The 26,177-nt window shown below is 32.8% G+C and overlaps 1 protein-coding gene across 1 annotated transcript in view; it reads left to right on the forward strand.

Moving 5' to 3' along the window:
• LOC133334244 (uncharacterized) overlaps window positions 1–23,240 on the forward strand; it is a 65,509-nt gene extending 42,269 nt beyond the window's left edge. The window contains exons 9-15 of the mRNA XM_061542532.1: window positions 6,805–7,227; window positions 7,321–7,401; window positions 11,568–11,752; window positions 20,800–21,004; window positions 21,094–21,212; window positions 22,659–22,733; window positions 22,806–23,240. Of these exons, the coding sequence (XP_061398516.1) occupies window positions 6,805–7,227; window positions 7,321–7,401; window positions 11,568–11,752; window positions 20,800–21,004; window positions 21,094–21,212; window positions 22,659–22,733; window positions 22,806–23,229 (1,512 nt within the window). The 3' untranslated portion in view covers window positions 23,230–23,240. The remainder of the gene's footprint in view (window positions 1–6,804; window positions 7,228–7,320; window positions 7,402–11,567; window positions 11,753–20,799; window positions 21,005–21,093; window positions 21,213–22,658; window positions 22,734–22,805) is intronic.
• The last annotated feature ends 2,937 nt before the right edge of the window (window positions 23,241–26,177 follow it).

Consider the following 26,177-nt stretch of genomic DNA (forward strand, 5'->3'; position numbering starts at 1 on the left):
TCAATTTCTTGGGTCTTTGTTCTTCAGGGGAAAATATATATTATATAGAATATAAATTTTGTCATTTTTCGCACCAAAGTCAGGGTCCATTTGACCAGCTAAATATTGACCGATCTTTATCAAAACCGTCAAGCTTATTCTTTGTCCCGATCATCTTCTCCATGTAAAAATTCGCGGTGATTGAGCCATAATTGCGGCCTCTGAAGCGACCAGAAAAACCGACAAAAATAAAGTTTTTGGTCCATTTCATCCCCTAAATTTTCGTGAAGATTGCTTCATAACTGTGGCCTGTATCGTGTTTACAAATTATAATGGACAGACGGACAGACGGACACACATGTCTAGATCGCCTCAGCTAGTCGAGATATGACGATCGATATACTTAAAAGTGGGTTTAGGACCAATATTTCGCGGCGTTACAAACTCTTGGGGCTGCACAAAACTATAATACCCTGACAACATAGTTGTGTAGGGTATAATTATCTGTTGTAGTTTCTGAGAAATACCAAACTCTCTCTCCTCACTGGAACATCGGAATCCGAAAATTCCAACGGTGTTAGAAAGAGTACATGAAAATAAGGAAGATCTTCACCGATTAACTTTATCCTAGTTCATACGATAGCTATACACTCACAGAGAAACGTGTAAAAATTTGGAATCGATCGGGTTATTAGTTTTTGAGTTATCGTGCCCGCTATTCGCAAAGGAGAAAAACGCGTATAAAGTTTGAGAAGCCCTTCAGCCATCACTTGATGCTGACACAATAAATCGGCTATATCTTCAAGAGTTCTTCAAATGTGCACTTGAAATTTTGTAGGAAGATTCTTGAATTAGTGTAGATTCTAATTAAATAAAAAAAAATTGGACCCCGAGAATGGGGGGGGTCACCTTAAGTATTTTCCCTCAATGTGGATCTTAATTTGGTTTTTAGGAACACATCATATCCATATCTTCCAATAGATTTACTTAGTTTTAATTTTCTCACAGCTAGGTAAATGTATTGGAACGTATGGGCATGATCCCACATAGAAATTGAAAATCGGTGGGTCAGGTAAATCGATTTCAATTGAAGTTCTTAAGCTCTCCAATGGTGTATATTGACACACTTCAATTGAAAAATAAGTTAAAATTATAAAAATGTCAAGAATTTTCATTATATAGAACTAACTCCAAATCGGGACCGACAATAACATTTGTGCACCATATTTTAGCTTAAAAATTGTGAGCTTCATCGATTTAGTATTTTATTTAGATCACGACTATATATTATGAGACCTTCGACAAATACTTCCCGCCATGATCTAAAACTCCAAAAATGAACTTTGTCCTAATTGATACTAATATTATTGATGATTTATATCAGATCAGATTTTTTGTTCGGTCACTTATAATAAATTTTGCTAGAATTCTACCAAAGCCAAGGTAATGTTTTACAAGGCAAAATTAAATCAAAACATTTCAATAAATAATTTCGTTTTCTTTTTTTGTATACGCAAAGTGATAGCGATTTATATTTTATAGAGAGATTTATTTTCTGTTTGTTTGTAGTCATATGATCTAAATTATGATTTCGGATGACATTATCATCTTAAGAAAGAAAAAATATGGTGGCAGTTTTATTTTATACAATTTCTAGACAAGAAAAATGTTTCAACAGGAAATGATAATTGATATTTATTATAGTGAAAATATTATTTTCTCGTTATGGAATCATTGGGGCCCAAGCACAAAATTTGACACTTGTGTTTATTACTACAAAAGTATATATGGTCCAAATTGAGTCTAGAATGACATGTGTTAAGTTTTGTTGAAATCCTTTCAAATTTAGATATAGCTCTCACATATATTTTCATCGGATTTTTGGTAAATGGTGCACCAAACTCCCCACGTTTTTTTCCTATTTGCACGAAATTTTGCACACAATACCAAATTGAGTCAAGAATAAGATGTGTTAAGTATTGGTTGATTGGTTCTATTGATACGACATTCAGCATATCGCATTGAATTGGGTCTAGAATGACGTGTGTTAAGTTTCCTTAAAATCGGTTCAGATTTTAGATATAGCTTCCATATATATTTTCATTCGATTTTATGTAAATGGTGCACTAAACATCCCATAATCTGTGTTATTCAAACGAGATTTTTGGGGAGGATATCAAAATGAGCAGATCGATGGTTCCCATCTTCGGATTTGATCTATGTTTGTTAAAAATATTACGATATGTATTGTTTGGATAAAATCGGACACACCACTCGATTGTTATAGGATTTACAATACACATAATAACACTACATAACAATTTACAATTTTTTAAAATATTGACACTTTTTGGGAGATGTACCAGAAGAAATGAACTGACGCCTCTTCGAACAAGTCGAATTCAAACTGTCCGAAATGTATTTGGTCCAAAAACACTTGGGGCCCAAAACTAATATTTCGATGAAACACTTTTTTTAATTGGGTATAACCTCACAACCCATAAGGCTTAGGGTATAAAAATACACTCCAATGACAAAACGTTCTGATTTCCCAAAAAAATATTTACTTGGCGTCTGTAGAAAACAATTTTTTGGGCAGAAGAAGCTCCTTTCGTGTCAGCGGGTCGTCATGTTAGCGTGCTTGCCAGTGTGTCGCACTGTTTCAACAGAGGCGTTGCGGGTGCTGCTTGGCGCCGCGCCGCTTGATCTTGAAGTGAGATGTAGGGCTATTATGTATAAGCATGGTTCTCTCAATGCTTTTCTGCATAAGAGAGGCCTAGCCCAGACGGATTTATGCCGGTGCGGGGTGACTGAGGACTGGAAGCATATACTGACGGAATGCTGTTACTATGATGACATTAGAGATTTAGCAAGTATGGGTATATCGAATGGAGGTACGGGGTGGGATTTCAGTAGGGCTCTTGAAGACGATCGGACCTTTAGTGGTTTAAGTAGTTTTGCTCGTGAAGCATTTAGGAGAAGGACTGTACTTAGTGGAGGTGGTCCTCGTGCATAGCCCCCTTGCAGTTGGTCGGTTGCACCGGGTGGTGTTGGGTAGGTGCACCGGGTGCTGGTGCTGGTCTTCGTGTGGTTTTCGGCGGTTGTAGGTGGTGTACGTGCTGCCTGCGTTTGTCTGTGCATCGTGGGTGGTTCGTGGTTTCCACTTCTTTGGCTTCACTCGTCCTGTGGATGTAGTGTAGGCTGTCCGTGAGGGCAGTTTTGTTCAGTGTTTGTGTTGTGATGTCCGATGCCGCGGTCCTTTGGGCCCTTTGTGCTGTCCGTGAGGACAGCATGTTAATTGTATGTTATGTGTGTATTTGTCACTGCTTGTGGCCAGGTTTTTACCTGCCACTTGCGGTTATCACCGTTGCTTATTGTTGTTTTGGCATACCAGCCCGGACGTGCGTCAAACTGTGAGAGGCTTCGGTCTCGAGCCTGAGCGGAGGTTTTCCGTACCGCGGGTGTCAGGTGCCCCTGGATCTGTCGATCCAGCCTGACAGTTGATGTGGCCCCCTGGGGAGCTTCGCGGGGGTTATGGTTTCGCCCCTCCCCAAGGGGGAGAGTGTGCCTTCTGCATGCTCTCCAATTGCTACAGTACTTCGGTGCTGGTGCGCTGATGGGCGCTTTTCCGCCTGTAGATCAGCCACTGTGAGGTAGGCCTTTTGGCAGGTACTCACATAAAACTCTTCAAGATACTTGCTACGAAATATTCTTTAGTGTTTGGATTTTTATAAAATGAATACGGAATATAAACATTTTTTCTACTCTCAAAAAAAATTACATTTGTTCTTCTCTTCTATTTTATCGTTCATATCAATTCACGCACAGAAATAATATATAATCAATATTTCATAATGTCATTCATAGCTTATTTTTTCCATATTGTACTTTGTACCTCTCTTAAACTACAAGTAACAATTCTTATATTCTTGAAAAAGTCGCTATTTTTTCCAAATATGTAAACTTTTCATTAATATCAAAACTAATTTCCTACTTCGCTCTACTTTACTTCTATTTGCGCTCATTTTTCGTCTCCCTTTTGGCAAAAACAAATGTATTGTCAACAAAAAACACACCACAACCATTCGTTGTTAGTTTCGCATTCCATTATTACAGACACTGCTACCATCGACTTCATTGATGCTGTACAATTCGCATATGCATTTTCCAAATTATTTTCATATAAATGTCAAATACACTATAGCAAACAAGTGTTGATACGAACTACCTCTATATGCGCTCATTTTTCCTCTCTCTCTTTTTGCAAAATCAAATGTATTGTCAACAAAAAACGCACCACAACCATTCGTTGTTAGTTTCGCATTCCATTATTACAGACACCTCTTCGTTGATGCTGTACAATTCGCATATGCATTTTCCATTTTTTTTCATATAAATGTCAAATAAAATATAGCAAACAAGTGTTGATACGAGCCACAAGTTCAATCGAATGTTGACATTTGTATATGAAATTTCTATGAGAAAACTGCTATTTTTTCCTAAATATGTAAAATGTTCATTAATATCAAAACTATTTTCCTACTTCGCTCGACTTTACCTCTATATGCGCTCATTTTTCCTCTCTCTTTTCGCAACATCAAATGTATTGTCAACAAAAAACACACCACAACCATTCGTTGTTAGGCTGTGTTTTTTAGGTATCGCTTTCCGCCTCTACTCTCACTTGGTTGTTGTTAGTTTGGTAACTGTTTGTTTGACGCAGGAATCATCCATGCCTTAATCTTATGGATAGAATTCCAAATTATTTCCATATAAATACCAAATACAATATATCAAAAGAATCGTCACAACAGGATGTTGTCGATGCAGTACCTGCTTGGGTGTTATCGCAGGAATCATCCATGCCTTAATCTTATGGATAGAATTCCCCCACCCAGGCACGTACATGATCTAGAGAGAGAGGTCCAATGGTATAAAAGAGAACCCCTATATCGTGAGGCTTATCGAGCAGGAATTACGAGCATTCACACGGAAGCAGTTACCCAGGCAATGGACCAATATCGTGTGAATGTAGTACTTGGAGTCCACCCACCACCTATAGCAGCAGAATAACGACAGCTGCTAAGACAAACGAGAGTGGTTTCAAAGACATAAAAGTATAAAGATAGGACAATTGATACCTAAGCAATTTCCAACAGATGGCTTTTCCTCTGTTGTTACGATATCATAACAACAGAGAGAACAATATTAAACGTTTTTAATGATATATCTTAAGCTTATAAAATGAAAATACATATTTTGAGTGCAGGCCTCTAATTTTGTTTACATTTTATTCACACATTTTCGCGTATTGGCGTTTTTATTCTTAACATGCCTCTGTTAACCTTGATTTCACCTGGATATTTTTTCATAAACTATTTTGCCAAAATGCATTTTGTCGAGTCTTTACGGTTTCTATGTCTTTGGTGGTTTTAGCCCAACTAAGATCAGGATGGTGCAGCCGCCTCAATTTGTATTGGGCCCAAATTGACAGCGCGGTACCAAACACATGCTCTGCATGTGGTTTTGGACCTCACGATACGCTGCATCTCTTTAACTGTCCTGCTAAACCCACTCATCTGTCTCCAGAATCTCTTTGCACGCAGCCGTTACAGATTGCAACCTTCCTGAACCTGGAAACAGAGGAGTCAGAACCAGATTAATTTAATACAACAAACATGTAGTTAGTTGCTACAACAACAACAAAGAAGTGTTGAGAACGCTACTATTTTCCCAAAAAAAAAAATAAAATATCAAAACTATTATCCTACTTCGCTCTACTTTACCTCCATTCGCGCTCATTTTTCCTCTCTCTCTCTCTCTTTTGGCAAAAGCAAATGTATCCCTTCGTAATGAAATTCACCACAACCATTCGTTGTTCGGTTGTGTTTTTAAGAACTCCCTTCACTGGGAATTGCCTCTCTTGCTAACAAACTACGTCTCTCCACTCACTCGATTGAGGTTACCTCGTATTCCATTGTTTTTTTATTATTTAAGACACTGCTTTATTTGACGCTGTAGAATTCGCATATGCATTTTCCAAATTATTTCCATATAAATGCAAAATATATGAATAAACAAAATAATAAGAAAAAACGACGCAACAAAGAAGATGAATAACATCTCTCTCTCTCTCTCTGATAAGAAACTAGTAATTAATATTCTATGAATTATATTCATAAAATGCAGAATTCCAGACATTGGCAGCACTTTCTGAACTCTATACATATAATATACGAATTATTTTTTTTCTGTGCGTCAGTATCACGTGAAATTTCTTGGGAGATAGAAAGAAAAAAAATTTCATATTTTCTAAGTGTGAAAATATGGAAATTTTCTAAAGAGTTAGTTTTCACATGATTAAAAAAAAAACAAAGACAAAAACAATGATGACGATAGCGATGAGCAATGATGCCACATGACAAAACAATTTCAATATCCAAGTGGCAGTCAAACAATCAGTCACTCATTGAGGACAACATTTTGATTAAAGGAGGTCAAATTCATATAGATTTCAATTATTTTGTTTTTTTAGGAATTATTTTTATTATTGTTAATAAAGTTGTTTTTTTTTTTTTTTTTGGTTTCTTATAAAGAAGTAGTCAATTTTATGCTTGTCTAAATACAAATCAATTAGTCACTAGGCAAACGCACACACACACACCAACACATACATACATGCACCCAACTTGATAAAACTTATAAACAGTTCCACTTATGGTTTCGCCTCTACCATCGTCATCATCGTCGTCATACTTCATTGATTGCCGATCAACGTTGTTATAATTCTGATTCTTGTTCTTCTTCCTTTCGTTTTCATTGCAGAGTGTTATCAAAATATGCTTCCATGAGCGTCGTCTACAATATATGGAACGTGAACAAATGCAACAATGGCAGGCCTCACGTCCCGGCGAGCGTATCATCGAAGTTGACTTGCCACTCTCCTATGGCCTGTGCCATGTCTCCCAGCCATTGAATCCGAACTATTTGAATACGGTCGAGATCTTTTGGGATCCCATGAAAGAGGTCGGCGTTTACATCAAGGTCAACTGTATATCGACCGAGTTTACGCCAAAGAAACACGGTGGCGAAAAAGGCGTACCATTTCGTTTACAAATCGAGACATATATCGAGAATAGTAATACAACAACAACAACAGCAGCAACTTTAACACCAACACCATTCCACAATATCGGCAGCAACCAGAATTTGCCAGGTTCGGGAACAAAAACACCACCAATTGGTAGTGTTGCTGCCCCACCCTCACCATTGGGTGCAGCAGCAGCTATAACGGCGGGACTTGTTGCTGGAGCCGGGGCCGGAGCATCGCCCCGCAGCCAGGCTGGAAATTTGACACCGAATGGCCTGTTGTTGAATGGCGGCAAACCGATGCCAATCCATGCAGCAGCTTGTCAAGTTAAGGTGAGTTTTGAGTATTTAATGAGAATTAAGAAAATAAAAAAAAAAAAATAAATAAACACAAAAAATTAACGAAAAATTTTAATTTTTAAATAAAAAAACAAAATTTCAAAATAAAAAAATTTAACGACATAAAAAATAATTTTTTGAATTTTTTAACGAAAATAAAAATTTTGAAAATTTGACGAAATGTTAAACTTAGATTTTTTCTAATAAAACTTTTATTTGAAATTTTTAACGAATGTAAGATTTTTTAAGAAAGTGAAATTCGGAATTTTACCTTAAAACTTTTAATGATGCATTTTTAACGAAACTTAAAATGTGGATTTTTAAATGACATGAAATTTTGTAAATTTGACACGAAAACCTGAAATTAAAAGTCAAAAAAAAAAAAAAAAAGTCAAAATTTAAATTTTTAACGAAATTTAAAATCTTGAATTTTTAACTAAAAATTTAAAACTTTAAATTTTAACCGAACTTTCAAAAATTCTAATATTGAAATTTTAACGAAAATTAACAAAAGTTACAATTTGGATTTTTTAATTGACATGAAATTTGGAATTTGTACGAAATTAAAATTGTGAATTTTTAACGAATGTTAATTTTTTTAAATGTAAAGAAAGTTTAAAAAATTTAACGAAATATAAAATTTTGATTTTTTTAACGAAAGCCTGAAATTAAATTTTTTAACGAAAAGACAAAAATTTAAATTTTTAACGAAATTTAAAATATTGAATTTTTAAATAAAAATGTAAAACTTTGAATTTTTAACGAACTTTCGAAAATTCTAATATTAAATTTTTAACGAAAATCCAAAGTTTAAATTTTTAAATCCAAAATTTAAATTAAAAATTTTTAAACGAACGTAAAAATTTTAATTTTTTAACTAAATTCAAATTTAAAATTCAAATATTGAATTTTTAACGAAAATTCAAATATTGAATATTTCACGAAAATTCAAATATTGAATTTTTAACGAAAATTCAAATATTGAATTTTTAACGAAAATTCAAATATTGAATTTTTAACGAAAATTCAAATATTGAATTTTTAACGAAAATTCATATATTGAATTTTTAACGAAAATTCAAATATTGAATTTTTTACGAAAATTCAAATATTGAATTTTTTACGAAAAATTCAAATATTGAATTTTTAACGAAAATTCAAATATTGACTTTTTAACGAAAATTCAAATATTGAATTTTTAACAAAAATTTAAATATTGAAATTTTAATGAAAATTCAAATATTGAATTTTTAACGAAAATTCAAATATTGAATTTTTAACGAAAATGCAAATATTGAATTTTTAACGAAAATTCAAATATTGAATTTTTAACGAAAATTCAAATATTGAATTTTTGACGAAAATTGCACTTTCGAATTTTTAACAAAAGTTCAAATCTTAAAATTTTAACGAAGGTTAAATTTTTTAATTCTTGAACTAAACTTCTTTTAACGAAAGTATATTTTTTTTTAATTCTTGAACTAACATTAAATTTTTCGACGAAAACTAAATATTTAAATTTTTAAGGAAAATCAAATCTAAAAATTTTTACGAAAATTCAAATTTCTATCCTTAAAAATTTTAATTTCCGTTAAAATTAAAAATTCATTTAAAAAATTAAAATTTTGAATTTTCCTCAAAAAATTATAATTTTATTTTTTGTTAAAATTCAAATTTTATTTTGTTTTATGAAAATTCAGACGTGAATTTTTAATGAAAATTTAAATATTTAACAAAAACTAAAATTATAATTTTTTGAGGAAAATTCAAAATTTTAATTTTTTAAATGAATTTTTAATTTTAACAGGAATTAAAATTAAAAATATTTAAATATAAAAATAAAAAATAATTTTTTAACTAATGTTCAAACTTTTAACGAAAATTAAATTTTGAAATTTTTAACGAAAATTAAAATCTTAAAAAATCTTTAACGAAATTTTTTCAATTTATTTAACTAAAGTTTAACTTTTTAACGGAAGTTAATTTTTTTTATTTTTAACGAAAATTCAAATTTATCGAAAATGTTTTAACGAAAGTTCAAATTTTTAAATTTTTAACGAAAATACAAATTTTAAATTTTTAACGAAATTGAAATTTTTTTAACTAAAATTAAAATTTATGTTAACTTTTGTTAAAAATTCAAAATTTTAATTTTTATACCCTACACAACTATGTTGTCAGGGTATTATAGCTTTGTGCAGCCCCAAAAGTTTGTAACGCCGCGAAATATTGGTCCTAGACCCACCTTTAAGTATACCAATCGTCATATCTCGACTAGCTGAGTCGATCTAGACATGTGTGTCCGTCCGTCCGTCTGTCCATTATAATTTGTAAACACGATACAGGCCACAGTTATGGACCAATCTTCACGAATTTTTGCATGTAAGATGGGTTCTGGCCAATGAAGACCCCTATTGTTTTTGATAAAGATCGGTTAATATTAAGGGGATGAAATGGACCAAATACTAAATTTTTCTGGTTGCTCCAGAGGCCGCAGTTATGGTCCGAACATCGTGAAATTTTACATGGTGAAGGGGATCGGGGCTAAGAATAAGCATGCCTGTTTTGATAAAGATCGGTCAATATTTAGCGGGTCAAATTGACCCTGACTTTTGTGTGAAAAATTACAAAATTTTTATTCTGGGACGTATATACTTGCTCCTGAAAGACATATACTCGAGATGTTGATAGTATGTCCAATATGAGTTGTTGACCTTCAAATTGATACCAATTATATGGCTGTATGTACTCCGACGCGGGAGTTATACGTAATTAAGTAAAGGTGACTATGTGCATATTATTACTATTACTCCATTAGAGGACGGAAATGTCGCTCTGATCGCTTTGAAATTGTACATGAAGTTCCGATTATTGTCAAGGACGACGCCTATAGTTTTCGGTGAAGTTTAGATTTCATTCAGGGGGTGCAATGAACCGAAAACTTTAATTTTGTCAGATTTTATAGTCGCTTTAGAGGCAATTATTATATACAGAACATCATATATTTTACAAGGTGAAGAGGATCTGACCAAATACTTAGAGCGGCTGTTTAGATGATGATCGGTCAATTTTCCGAGGGTCAAATTAACCAAAACCTAAAGTGACCAATTTTTTATTGTATGGCGTAAAAATTCTCTTCAAGAAAAAAACATTTTGGAAAATATGCAAGACTTAGAAATAGGAGTTGTTGATCTATAATCTGTAAAAAGGTTGCAAATATCACGAAATATTGCCCAGGCTCAGAATATAGAACCGCCGAAAGTGTGATTTTCGTGGTAGTTGTGTAGGGTATCATATGGTCGTCCCCGTCCGACTATACTGCTCCGCTCACTGGTTTTTTTAAATTTAAATTTTAACTTTCGTTAAAAAAATTAAATTTCCTTTAAAAAATTTCAAATGTAATTTAAATTTCAACTTTCGTAAAATTTTTTGAATTTTTGAATGAATTTTTAATTTTAACGGAAATTAAAATTGTTAAGGAAAGATAATTTTTTAACTAAATTTCAAATTTTTATCGAAAATTCAACTTTGAAATTTTTAACAAAAATTAAAATCTTAAATTTTAAACGAAATTTTAACTTTCGTTAAAAAAATTAAATTTCCTATAAAAAAATTTCAAATGTAATTTCAATTTTAACTTTCGTTAAAATTTTTCAACAATAGTTGAAATTATTAACTTTCGTTAAAATATGTCAACGATAGTTAAAATTGTAACTTTCGTCAAAGAAGTTTCACAGTATTTTAATTTTTTTTTTAATTTCGTTAAAAAATCAACGATAGTTAATTTTTTTCTTTCATTAAAAATTTAAATTAGGGTTAAATTTTTAACTTTCGTTTAAAAATTTTTCAACTATGGTAGAAATTTTGAACTTCCGTTAATATTAACAAAAGTTGAAAATTTCACTTCGGTTAAAAAATTAAACGATAGTTCAAAATTTTAAATTTCGTCAAACAAATTCTACTGCAGTTCAAATTTTTAACTTTCGTAAAAATTTTTTAACTTTCGTAAAAATTTTCTAACTTTCGTTCAAAATTTTTTACCACACATTTTAACGTCGTTAAAAAATTTCAACTTTCGTTAAGTTTTTTTTTCAATATTAAATGGCTTATTTATCTCTTAACTCCCTTCTCTTTCTTTGCTCTCTTCCCCATTTCTTTAGGTTTTCAAATTAAAAGGTGCCGATCGCAAACACAAACAGGATCGTGAAAAAATCCAAAAACGTCCCCAGTCCGAACAGGATAAATTCCAGCCAAGTTACGAGTGTACCATTATGACGGATATACCATTGGATTTGATTACAACACCAACAACCACCAGTGGCGCTGGTTGTTTCAGTCCCGAATAGTAAGTCCCCGTTTTTGTTTTTTTTTTAATTTTTAAATTTTATAATCAAGAATGAATTAAATATCACAACTATTTTTCGTGATCAGACATGATGTTGCAGTGCATTTTTTAATTAATTAAAATGATTCATTAATTAAGACAAGAAAACAAAAAAAATATTAGGAATACTGAGATGATGAATTCACATTAAGAAAATACAATTGCGGCTTGAATCACCTCCAGAGGAAGATGAAGTTTCGGAGATGGGGTTTGAGGGAGGAAATTCTGAAATGGAATATTGTGAAACTACAAAACCCGCTCATTTCTCTATCGAAGCTATTAGAATGTTTTTTTTTTTTGCGAGCAATCTCACATGTGTTAATAAATTATACAAACATGTGGTGTGGTGTGGATGAAAGTGTAGGCGTGAGGTCCGCGGGTTGTAATCAAGTGGAAAAATGCTTGAATACGTAAGACCCGCTAGTGGCGTCATAATTTTATTATTATCGCCATTTATCAATTTTATTATTTTTGTTTTCGTTATTTAGAGACGCAACACTTGAAAAGTAATTAGAAATTAAGTCCGATTTTTTATAGGCATTATCATAGTTTATTATGATAATTTGCATTGTCTTGAGGTGGGAAATAACTTCACATAAGCCTGGATTTTTAAATGGTATTTAGACATTTTTTAAAAGGGTCAGAGAATTTTAAACATGAACCTGGCCTAAATTTTTTAGCGATTTTAATTTTTTTATAAAAGTTTTTATAGGAAGTCCTGGATTTAAAAAAAAATGGTTTGAATTTTTACAGAACAAATTAGACGTTGGCCCAAGCCGTCATATTTAAATAGCCCATCATTAATAACTAAGATCTCGGATTTTTAGAAGTACCCTGAGTCTTTTTATTTTGATTTTTAATGGACACAGGCTTGTATTTTTGAAGGAGTCCATATCTGCCCTATTCCGAGCCTAGATTTTGCAAAAAGTACAAAAATTTGGATTTACAAACGGACATACCCTGTATTTTTGTTAAAATGTTCAAAAATGACACATGTCAGAATTTAAATTGAATTTCAAAAATGCCCCAGGCCTGATAGGGATTGATTTTTTCTAAGACATAATCCTTAATTATTGAGTGAATTCAGCACTGAATGAATTAGGCTCTGGAATGAATTAGGATTTTGGCTTTGCTCGAAAATCGCCTATTTTTTGATAAAAACCAATCTGGAAAATAAGGAAGATCTTTAACGATTACATTTATCCTAGTTCATACGATAGCTGTGTAGGTCCAGAATAAAAAAGTCTAAAAATCGACTTTTGTCAAAAATCGAAAAAACCGCTCGTGTATTGCTGACACAATAAATCGACTATATTTTAAGAGTTGTTGAGATTTGGACTTGGAATTTTATGGAGATATTCTTGAGAAATTATAAGTTCAAATTAAATAATAAAAATAGATTTTTTGAAACCGAGAATAGGGGGTTCCTCTAAACAAAGACAATCTGAATTTTTAAAAAGATCCCGTATTTTAGGACTCAGATTTTGTTAGGTCATTGTTTTGGATTGCAATAATAATTGTTTAAAGATTTTTAAAATTGAATGGATCTCTATTGGTATTTTAATTCTATGTATTTGTAATTAAGGGAACCCCACCCATTCTCGATTTTAATTTTTCATGATTTTCAATGGGCTGGTAAATCAATACCAATGCTTGTTAAGGTTTGTAACTTCACACATATATAATTGAAGATTTAAAATAGAAGAAAAATAATTTACAAAAAATTGTTGTTGTTGTTTTTTGTAATTAAAGAAAAGTCCTTATTTTTGATGGCGGGCATGATAACTCCTCACTGGAACATCGGAATCCAAAAATTCCAACGGTGTTAGAAAGAGTACATGTCTGGCTCTCGTATGAACTGGGATTATTGACTTCGCTCTAAAATTAACAAAATGGTGGACCATTGAAAAAATATTTTTGGAAAATCACCGATTTTTTACCAAAACCCAAGTTAAAAAATAAGGAAGATCTTCACCGATTGGCTTTATCCTAGTTCATACGAGAGCTATACACTCCCAGAGAAACGTTGCAAAATTTGGAATCGATTGGGTTATTAGTCTTTGAGTTATCGTACCCGCCATTCGCAAAAAAATGTTTAGAGTAAAACGCTTTTAAAGTTTGAGAAGCCCTTCAGCCGTCACTTGATGCTGACATAATAAATCGGCTATATATTCAAGAGTTCTTGAGATTTTCATTTGAAAATGTGTAGGGACATTCTTTAATTAGTGTAGATTCGAATTATATCAACAACATTTTTGACCCCGAGAATTGGGGGGGGGGTCCCCTTAAATGAAATATAAGATGTTGTTTCTATATTTAGAGGCGGGCAGACTATGACATAGACTACTAGATTTTAAAAATAACAGAAAATATATACTGATCCTGAATGTCCTGGAGTGGACATATGCATGTATTTAGAAAAAAAGCTCCTTTACTTGGATGTTTGAAAAGATGCAGGCTCGGATTTTTTAAAGATCTGGATGTCAATTATGTGCTTTTTTATACCCTTCACCACACTGTGGTACAGGGTATTATGTCTTTGTGCATATGTTTGTAACAGGCAAAAATAATCGAGATAGACCCATGGTTCCTTTTGAGAATATGCATAGAATCACTTTCTGAGTCGATTTATGCATGTCCGTCTGTCCGTCAGTCCGTCCATGTATTTTTGTTAACAAAGTACAGATCGCATTTATGATCCGATTTGTATGAAATTTGGCATAGTTTCGTCCGATTTCATGTAACTAGTGCACCAAATTCCCAATAGTGGTCCGACTAAAGCAATATTTTGCACAGAGTACTGAATTAGGTCCCGACTGATGTATGAGAAATTTTGTTGGAATCGGTTCAGATTTATATCTAAATATGCTATTTATAGTTTCGTCCGATTTTATGTAAATGGAGCAACATACTGCCAATATTTATCCGATTGAGACAAAATTTTGCACCGCGTACTAAATTAGGTCATTGATGAATGCGAAGTTTTGTTGAAATCGGTTCAGATTTAGATATAGCTCCCATATATAGTTTCGTCCGATTTAAGGTAAATTGCGCACCAAAATCCCAATATTGGTCCGATTGAAGCAAAATTTTACACAGAGTACTGAATTAGGTCCCGACTGATGTATGCGAAATGTCTATATCTACAGGATATTGTAGATATTAACATGTCTTGCATGTACCCATAGTGGTGAAGGGTATCATATAGTCGGCCCCGTCCGACTTTTGAACTTTCCTTACTGGTTTTGTTATAACTTATTTATTGCCTCCACCATAAGTTGGAGTGCAATCAATATGGATCCACTTTTTTAGGAACTCTCCATTATTCGATATTTTGAAGCTTTTAGGGCACGAATGTTTTAAGCTAATCAGTTTGGTACGATGGGCCCCCTATAATGCCAAGGGCTATTATTTTGTATTTTGGCAAATCCTCTATACCAAAAATTCTCCAAAAGAAATTTTCCCACACCCCAGGCCATGAGCTAGATTTTCTCATATACTAAATTGCGCAGCATATTTGTCGTAGTCATGGCGCAATTAATCTACATTCCATTGCAAATAGCAAATCATTTTCATGTTTTTTTTTTTTAATTAATCCGGTTTTCACAAAAAACAATACTGTTTACCTTAGAAGAGAAGAGGCGTTTCACAATGTAAATTGTTTGATATTAAATTATAATAACAATAGGTCAACACGTGTTACGGACATACACCGCGCAAAAAAAGGTCTGGAGAGAAAGGCAGGGTTCAAAATAAATTATTGAATCACTTTTTACACTACATACATGACCTTCACGCAAATTGTTTCGAGCATCGATTCTTTTGAGGAAATTTTCGACCACTTTTTGACACAGACCAAGAAATTTTCGCTCGATTTGTGTGACATGTGGCACCGTCTTGTTGAAACCACAAATCGTATTATTTAATATTAGGCAGAAAAAAGTGGAATATAATATGATCAGTTCGCTGCGAATTAACAGTCGTTTGGTAGACCAGAACCGCTTTAAAGCAAATCCAAGTCATTGTAAAGTCAATACGGTACGCTATGCCAAATATCATCGCAATCGAACAAACCTTGGAAGTTTGATGCATCATTTAGATGATGCATTTAGATGAAGAGAGAGAGGGAGAGAGAGACAAATATTAATGAATATTTTCACAATTTCGTTCATAGTTAATTGTTTTCCATATTGTACATCTACCTCACTTTGAACTATTTTTTTTCAAAAAATTTTAACTTTTCATTAATATTACATCTATTTTCCTACTGCGTTCTACTTTACCACTATTTGCGTTCATTTTCCTCACTCTATTTTTTTTTTTTTTTTTGACAAAAACGAATGTATTCCTCCCAAGGAAAAAAACACCACCACCATTCATTCTTCGGCCGCGTTTTGTTTTGGTATCGCTCTCCGTCACTCGCCTTGTTTTTGGAACCGTTTATTTAACTACAGTTTCTACTCCATTCTCTCCACCACTTCTGCATTGGTGTTACAAAATTCGCATATGTATTTTCCAAATTATTTCGATATAAATACTAAATACAATATACGAATAACAAGCCCAACCAAACGCACACACTCCAAAGTTTTTTTTTACTCTTTCTCTCTCTCTCTCTCTCTCTCTCTCTGACAAGACACCAGTATTTAAAGTTTTAGGAAATGTATTCATAAAATACATAAATCCCAACACATTCTGAACCCTATTCGCATAATGTACGAATTATTTTTTTCTGTGTAGGCTCACTTAAGTACGTTATGCCAAAATTTCGTCTCAATCTTACAAACCTTGGATGTTTGCTGTATTATTTGTGGAATCGAAGGAATATATATTATAGCTATACATAAATATGACCCGATTTTCGCCAATAGTGTTCGTCCTTGGGCCACAGAAGAATAAATGCGACCTGTATTTGATTCACAATAGCTAAGTACGGACGCGTTTAAACGCCGTCATGTGCTCCCAGTCCGAAGTTTTATAATCTTCCACTCTTTGGATTTAAATCTGAAATATTAATTTCAATACGTGAAAATGTCGCTATGTTCTTCCTGTGTGAAATTTTAAAATCGTCCACTCTTAGGCTGAATTTTTAAATACCTATATTCGGTCGGTACCCTTATTTGGGGGATATGTCAAAATATGTTCATCTACATTATAAATTATATAGCAAGATGTCTTTTTCTTCTTCTGAAAACCATAATACCAAATTACAGTCACTTCGGTTGGGAAATGCGGCTAAAATCTTCCATACATAAAAATGTAGCGGCAAAGTTATGTGAGAGGACTGTGCTTAATTTTTACCTACTTTATTCCAAATTTTCCAATTGAAGTTGCATCGTTTGAAATGTGCGTACCGGGCTATAACAAAGCCTGGACCTATATTAGAAATATTGTTCGAAGTCGTTTTTTTTGGCGCCAACAACGAAGAATTGAATAAATTACCTGTTATCCAAAGAAAAACCATTTGTGGCATTTGAGTGTACATAAAGGATCAATAAAAAACTTTTATTGTAGTCGGAAGAATCATACTAGATTTTAAGGGGACTTCAAAAGTCCACGAAACTTATGTCACTTTTTACTATAGTTGAAGGACCATTTAATGATATTTACTTTCAAATTATCATTTGCAGCCTTTTAGCAAAATCTAAAGACTTTTTGATACTTTAGCTGACCAATTGAAGGCTGTGAATGTAGCCGTAATACCATTTTAGTCTTTATGTAAATTATAATAGAAACCAGTGAGCGGAGCAGTATTGTCGGACGGGGCCGACCATATGATACCCTACACAACTTACACAAACATCTAACTTTCTGTGGTAATACATTCTGATCTTGGGCAATATTTCTCGATATTTGCACCCTCTTGACCGACTAGAGATGAACAAATACTACTAATATTCAGTACAACCCTTCTAATTACTTGTCCAGATTCCTTTCACCGTGGTTTGTGTTGTGCTGTTTGGTTTATAGATCGACTCGAAAAAAAAACACACACACACAAAATTAAGTTTTCTGTCCACTTCATCCCAAAAGTATTATCTGATCATCACCGAAAATTATAGGCGTTGTCCTTGGCCATACCTGGATGCTCATGGAAAATTTCAAAGCGATCAGCGCTATATTTCCGCCCTCTAGTGTGGTAATGGGTTACTAAATAATATATGAATACGTAAGCACCTGTAAATATTTGAGCGTAACTCCCACATCCGAGTACATACGACAATATAATTGGTGTCAATTTAAAGGTCAACAATTCCTCTTCTCCATCAACTTCTCGGGCCTATGTCCTTCACGCGTAAATATATTCGCCATAGAATACAAATATTGTAATTTTTCACACAAAAGTCAGGGTCCATTTGACCCGCTAAATACTGACCGATCTTTATCAAAACAGGCAGGCTTATTCTTTGGCCCGATACCCTACTCCATGTAAAAAATCGCGATATTTGGGCCAAAATTACGGCCTCTGGTGCGACCAGAAAAGCCGACAAAAATTAAGTATTTGGTCCATTTCACCCCCTTAATATTAACCGATATTTTCCAAAAACAATAGGGGTCTTCATTGGCCAGAACCCATGCTGCATGCCGATTGGTCCATAACTGTGGCTTGTATCGTGTTTACAAATTATAATGGACGGACGAACGGACACACATGTCTAGATAGATTCAGCTAGTAGTCTTGGGCCATCTCGTTCAGTTCAGAGATCGAAGAAACTACATCATTTTTTTAAAGTGAACTAGGTCGTTCACCTCGTTCAGTTGCTTATATCGTTCAATTGGATACTCAGTTCAATTGGCATGGCAGCGTATTCCAATAAAGTTCTGGCAGTTCAGCCAACCGTAAAGAATGATTACCTTTCACAATCATTCGAAGGAATTTCCTATATATTTTCTCCACTTTGTTCAGGGGTGGTGGTCAATGGCATAACTCCTTAAATATTCGGCAACACTCTTGTTTGCGCTGCAGTTTTTGCTCTTGTCCCCCTTTGCATATTTTCCGTAGTTTCCAGCTCCACGGTTATCTATGGGGGTGCTTTGCTTTTAAATGTCGCATCATATTATTTACTGACCCTCCAGCTGTACGTAAAACACTTCTGAAGCATTTGATATTTTAAGCACCGCATATTACACGAATCTCATTCAAAATAACAGATTTTATATGAAATTGTTCCTATTTGACTATTTTAGTCAGTCGATACACCTGTGAACAACAGTGAAGGTGTAGAAGAAAATACTATGTCGTTCAGTGACCGACGGCATTTCTTGAGCAATGTCGTTCAGAGACCGAATGAGTTTGGTATCGTCCGTTGAACGACAATAATAAAAACTGAACTATGTCGTTCACTCGTTCAGTGGACTGACTCGTTCAATTGAACTAGGTCGTTCACGAACGACACAAGACTATCAGCTAGTCGAGATATGACGATCGGTATACTTGAAGGTGGGTCCAGGACCAATATTTGGACAAAGCTATAATACCCTGACATCATAGTTGTGTAGATTATAAAAATGTAACTGAAACTCTGTAAATAATTTTAGAATGTTATCGATCTTTTTAAGAATATTATCGATAGCGATAAACATATTTTTAACCCAGAAAAGGTTATAAAAGACCAAAGAAAATACTAGAAGTCCCTTATTCCCCAATCTCCATTAATAACGTGTGTATTTCAAAAGAACCAAATCCTCGTTATTATTTATGAATCCAACATAGCCTGTTTCATTAACGCCCTACCATAGGCCTGTCTCATTGGCGCCCTACGTGGAGCCCGTTTAATTAACAATCAACGAGGAGCCTGTTACATGGCGCCCTATGAAAGGCCAGTTTAATTGGCGCCCAACGTTGGGCCCGTTTCATTAACCCCCTACTATAGGCCTGTTTCATTGACATTGACCTATCATAGGTCTGTCTCATTGGCGCCCTACGTGGAGCCCGTTTAATTAACGATCAACGAGGAGCCTGTTACATGGCGCCCAACGTTGGACCCGTTTCATTAACGCCCTACGAAAGGCCAGTTTAATTGGCGCCCAACGTGGCCCCGTTTCATTAACCCCCTACTATAGGCATGTTTCATTGACATTGACCGACATATCCCATTTTTAATTCCCAACAACCTTGGATTATTAGCTATATGCAAAATTTCAAAGCTCCAATATAAACATTGCGACAACCTAATGTGATTTCAGCAGACAGATGAAATATAGACAGATACTATGTAGGGTCTCCGACGAATATTTCGAGGTGTAGAATACGCCATATTTCATAAAGTTGCCATATTGTATGTAGACTAATTGGAAAGTTATGTTTAAGTTTTTATAGAAGTCCTCCCTTCTTTCGTCAGAATACCTGTTCCCCACCTCCATCTCTTTTCTCTCAGTGTAATAGTTTGCCACCGGTTTTAAGTCAACAATTGATTTAAATTTTACTTTAGAACAGCTTACAGATGTTTTAACGTGGCTTGTTGACAACAACTTTTGTTGTTGGTGTGTTCTTGTTTACAACAATTGCTATTAACCGGTTTAGGTTTTATAACATAGTGGCAAGCTTCGCTGTCGCAGCTCAGCAGCAGCTGCTGTAGCTGCCAAAGTCGTAATCCAAAGAGAGAGCAAATGACTACAAGCTGAGCAGCGAAAAGTGGAGACATAATAATGGACACATAATGTTGTTGTAATTCTGTTCTATTGTTGTTGTTGTTGCTGTTGAGGATGAGGCATACAAACGACGACGACGCCGACACTGAACGATAAAATATTTCATTTAATTTTTAGTAAACAACATAATGACTGCTGCTGCTGACTGACACCATGTTCTCCAGGCATTCAACAAAAGGTGTTTTATTCTGATTCTTCTTCTTCTTTTTTATATTTGATTATTTTTAATTAAAATTAAAACGGAAATCAAATAACAATTGTGTAAAATTTACGCACCTAAATTATTTTGATTATTTTGTTTATTTGTATTTTTTTATTAATAATCATTTTGTTTTGTTGATATTTTTGTTTTCCAGCATGAAAATTTGGCCAAATTCGCCAGTTCACATTCCAAAATATGATGGCATGTTACCCTATGCTAGTGCTTCGCCCAATGCCAGTGCTAGTCCCATAGCCATTAATAGTGTCTCCTCGACGAATTCGCCCAATTTGAAAATAATGGACACAAATATGGTGGTGGCACCACCACCATCGGTAATGGCCACCGATATTGATGAATATGTAAGTAGAGGATTTCGTGAGAGTTTTGAGAGGAAATTTATATAATAATTTGTTGTTTTTGTATTTTTTGTTTTTTTTTTTGTTTTTAGAATTCCATTACCATAATGCCAGAATCTACACCAGTACAGGTTACCCAGTGGTTGACCTATCATCGTTTGACGGCATATTTGTCAACATTTGCACAGTTCTCGGGAGCTGATATTATGAGGTGAGTGTCCAAGCATCCACGTGCCCAAACCTACTTTTAGCCATTGAAAAATAATTTTCAATAAATTCAAGCCTTTTTTAAGTCATTGAAAAATAATTTTCAATAAATTCAAGCCTTTTTTAAGTCATTGAAAAATTATTTTTAATAAATACACGCCTTGTGATAGCCCTTTAAAAATATTTTTTTTTAAAACCACGCCTTGTGATAGTCCTTAAAAATATTTTTTTGTATTTAAATCCACGCCTTGTGATAGTCCTTAAAAATATATTTAATAAATCCACGCCTTGTGATAGTCCTTAAAAATATGTTTAATAAATCCACGCCTTGTGATAGTCCTTAAAAATATGTTTAATAAATCCACGCCTTGTGATAGTCCTTAAAAATATGTTTAATAAATCCACGCCTTGTGATAGTCCTTAAAAATATGTTTAATAAATCCACGCCTTGTGATAGTCCTTAAAAATATGTTTAATAAATCCACGCCTTGTGATAGTCCTTAAAAATATTTTTAATAAATCCACGCCTTGTGATAGTCCTTAAAAATATTTTTTATAAATCCACGCCTTGTGATAGTCCTTAAAAATATTTTTTATAAATCCACGCCTTGTGATAGTCCTTAAAAATATTTTTAATAAATCCACGCCTTGTGATAGTCCTTAAAAATATTTTTAATAAATCCACGCCTTGTGATAGTCCTTAAAAATATTTTTAATAAATCCACGCCTTGTGATAGTCCTTAAAAATATTTTTAATAAATCCACGCCTTGTGATAGTCCTTAAAAATATTTTTAATAAATCCACGCCTTGTGATAGTCCTTAAAAATATTTTTAATAAATCCACGCCTTGTGATAGTCCTTAAAAATATTTTTAATAAATCCACGCCTTGTGATAGTCCTTAAAAATATTTTTTTTTTTAAATCCAAGCCTTGTGATAGTCCTTAAAAATATTTTTTTAAATCCACGCCTTGTGATAGTCCTTAAAAATATTTTTTTAAATCCACGCCTTTTTTTGGTCTTTGAAAAATATTTTTTTAAATCCACGCCTTGTAATAGTCCTTAAAAATATTTTTAATAAATCCACGCCTTGTGATAGTCCTTAAAAATATTTTTTTTTAATCCACACATTGTGATAGTCCTTAAAAATATTTTTTTTAAATCCGCGCCTTCTGATAGATCTTAAGGATATTTTTAAAAATCCACGCCTTGTGTTGGTCCTTCAAAAAATATTTTTTAAAAATCTACGCCTTGTGATAGTCCTTAAAAATATATATTTTTTAAACCCATCGATAAATCTAGAAAATTTTTTTGGTAGCCCTTGAAATATTCCGTTTTTAAAATCCTTCCTTACAAAATTTGTTTTAGAAAAATTCACCCATTCTGATCATTTTTAAAGAATCTTCTTATAAGGTTATTTATAAATATTTTTCTATTTCAATTTTTTTCAGAATGTCCAAAGAGGACTTAATCCAAATCTGCGGCTTGGCTGATGGTATACGCATGTTCAACATCTTGAGAGCAAAGTAAGTCTGAAATAAATTATATCCTTCATATAAATGTTTTGTAATAATTTCCATTCGCCAATCCTCTTTCAGGGCTATAACACCCCGTCTAACCCTCTACGTTAGCTTGGATGGCGCTAATTATAATGCCGTTTATCTCATATCCAATACCGCCAAGGAACTTGTACAAAAACTTTTCAAGTTACCTGGCTTCTATGAGTGTGTGGCCAAAGGCTCTTCGTCCAACTCGATGAATGGTAATGCTGGTTCGGGCATGGATACTAATACCTCACCCTATCATAGCTGGGGTATGCATTCGAAATATTCCGGCAGCGGTTCTAGCATTTATAATGATGTCAATACAAAATCATTGATTTATATTAGCGGTCCAGCCGGTATCCATGTGGCCATTACCGATGAGGTATTGGCCAATGAAATCAAAGATGGTAGCCTTTACGGTTTGGAAGTACAAAATGGAAAAGTTGTTATGAAATTAGTGAACAAAAATGAAAATTGAAAAAAAAACAGGCATGTTTAATGGATATATATTATAATTTTTTTTATATGCATATATTTTTTTAATAGAACTTAACACAAAAATATACACAAACATAAACAAGCAATATACCACATAGAAATAGACTTTTGAAAAGGAAAACAATGTAACGTAAGATATAATATTTTTAATATATGTAATTTTTATTCAAATTATTTTGTAAATATTTCAAAAACAATTTTTTTGGTTTAACTCAAAAGATCGTTCATTGTCAGATGGTTGGAAATAACTTGTAATAGGTGTAAACGTTTTTATTAACATTAGGTGTTGCCATCTGCCAGATAACCTCTTAAAATATTTTTTTGACAAAACGTTTGTTTCAAAAACATATTAAACATAGTTTTAGAAAATACCTTAAAATGTATCTTAAAATTAATTTAATTTCAGTTTAATTTTTGGAAATATCAATTATTTCTTAAAAACAAAAGTAACTCTAAATTTCAAATCATCAACATCATGACATGAATGAATGATCTAAAAAAATTAAATAATTTAATGTCAACTTTAAAACTTAAACAAATATTCAAAATACTTTTTTCTATACCAATTTTGATGTATGTAAATATAAAATACAAATTTGTACAAATACAATATTTTTTTTAAATCTAAAAAAAAATTATCATTAAAGGTGTGATATAGACAAAAGTGATAATCAAAAAATTCACGACTACTGATAGTCCTTGAAAAAAGAAAAAAATAAAAAAACCATAGTCCTTAAAAAATAATTTTTAAAATATCAATGCCTTCTGACCTTAAAAACTATTTTTAAAAAGAATCCACCCCTTCTGATAGTCCTCGAAAACTCGTCTTCTGATAGTCATTGATATTTTTTATATCTAAAAAATCTTGTCATTTTTATAGCCCTCGATTTTTTTTAAATCACATCATCATATATTCAAAAAATCCTCGCTTTCTAGGCCTTCTCATAGTCCTTGAATTTGTTTAATACACCTGTTATTCACTATTAAAAATAAAATTTAAAAGACCTAAACAATCTGATAGCCCTTGAAACTTATTTTCAAAAAATTCAAGCCTTCTAAGTGTTTTTGAAAATAATTCTTAAACATCTAAGCCTTCTGATAGTCCTTGACTTTGAAAACAAAAAACTCTGATAGTCCTTGACTGTGAAAACAAAAAACGCCTTCCAAGAGTCCATGAAAAATAATTCTTAAAAAAATCTAGGCCTTCAGATAGTCCTTGAACAATAATTCTTAAAAAAAATCTAGGCCTTCTCTGATAGTGCTCGAAAAATAATTCTTAAAATATCAACACCTTCTAAGAGTCCTTGAAAAACAATTCTTAAAAAAATCTAGGAACAAATCTTGAAAAATTATTCTTAAAAAATCTAGGCCTTCTGATAGTGCTCGAAAAATAATTCTTAAAATATCAACACCTTCTAAGAGTCCTTGAAAAACAATTCTTAAAAAAATCTAGGAACAAATCTTGAAAAACAATTCTTAAAAAATCTAGGCCTTCTGATAGTCCTTGAATTTTTTAACGCGCCTCTTATTCACTATTAAAAATAATTATTAAAAGACCTAAACCTTCTGCTAGTCCTAGAAAAATATTTTCAAATATCTAGGCCTTCTGATAGTCATTGAAAAAAAAAAATCTTAAAAAAACTACACCTTCTGATAGTCCTTGAAACAATTTTTAAAAATATGTTAATAAAAAATCACGCCTTCTGATAGTTCTTGAAAAATAATTCATAAACAATTTAGGTCTTCTGATAGTCCTTGAAAAATATTTTTTAAAAAAAATCACGCCTTCTGATAGTTCTTGAAAAATAATTCATAAAAAATTTAGGTCCTCTGATAGTCCTTGAAAAATAATTTTTAAAAAAATCCACGCCCACTAACAGTCCTTGAAAGAGAACTTTTAAGATATCTAGGCCTTCTAATAGTCCTTGAACAATTTTTTAACGCACAACTTGCAGTCATTGAAAAAATATGTTAATAAAAATCACGCCTTCTGATAGTTCTTGAAAAATAATTCATACAAAAATGTAGGTCTTCTGGTAGGCCTTGAAAAAAAAACTTTAAAGATATCTAGGCCTTCTAATAGTCCTTGAACAATTTTTTAACGCACAACTTGCAGTCATTGAAAAAAGCATCAAAGGATCAAAAGTCAGGACTAGTGAGTGAATACTAATTTTTTGTAGATCATCCTCATAACGGTAACGACCCATTATTTGGCATTTTGGTAACGTTTTTCAACCCATTTGGCATATTGGGTTCTCATTGGACCAATATCCTAATATAAGGGAGGACATGTTTATCAACCAAATTGTCTATAATTTTATATTTTGGGATTTTTGTTAGGTTCAAAATCGCCCTATTAAAAATTATTAATATTGATCCGAGATTCAGAGGAGAAACCCATATAATGGGTTCCATTCCATTATTCAGCATTTTCCCTCTATATTGAAATATTAGGTTCTCCTTAAATGCCTTCCTGTCAAAAATAATCATGTTTTGGTATAGCCCCCATATATAGTGGTACCCAACATTTTCGATATTTTGGCCATAAAAAAATGGTTACGCCCCCTTTTTTGGTATTTTGATTTTATCGTCCTGTAATTTGACATTCCAGGTCAATGGCATGTTTTGCCATAGCCATGGACTACCTTTTTCAGGTTGACAATAGTTGTTTGTTTTTCAGGGCTCTTGGTAATTAAAAACAATTTCAATGTAGATCAATATTTTAACATAGACCCCATGTAAGGGTCCTAAGCGATTTTAGGTATTTTCAGAATAAATATACAAATTTTCTTTACGACAGTTTTCTAAAGTTTAGCAATATATTTTTCAAGGACTGTAATTTAGTTTATATAAACACATTTTTTATGTATAAAATAATACTCTTTATTAAACAAATAATATTTTAATTTAATAAAAAAGCTATTGTTT

The sequence above is a fragment of the Musca vetustissima genome, unplaced genomic scaffold, assembly GCF_032173495.1.
Source record: "Musca vetustissima isolate MV318-11 ecotype Yass unplaced genomic scaffold, APGP_CSIRO_Mvet_v1 utg12556, whole genome shotgun sequence".
Taxonomy (NCBI): domain Eukaryota; kingdom Metazoa; phylum Arthropoda; class Insecta; order Diptera; family Muscidae; genus Musca; species Musca vetustissima.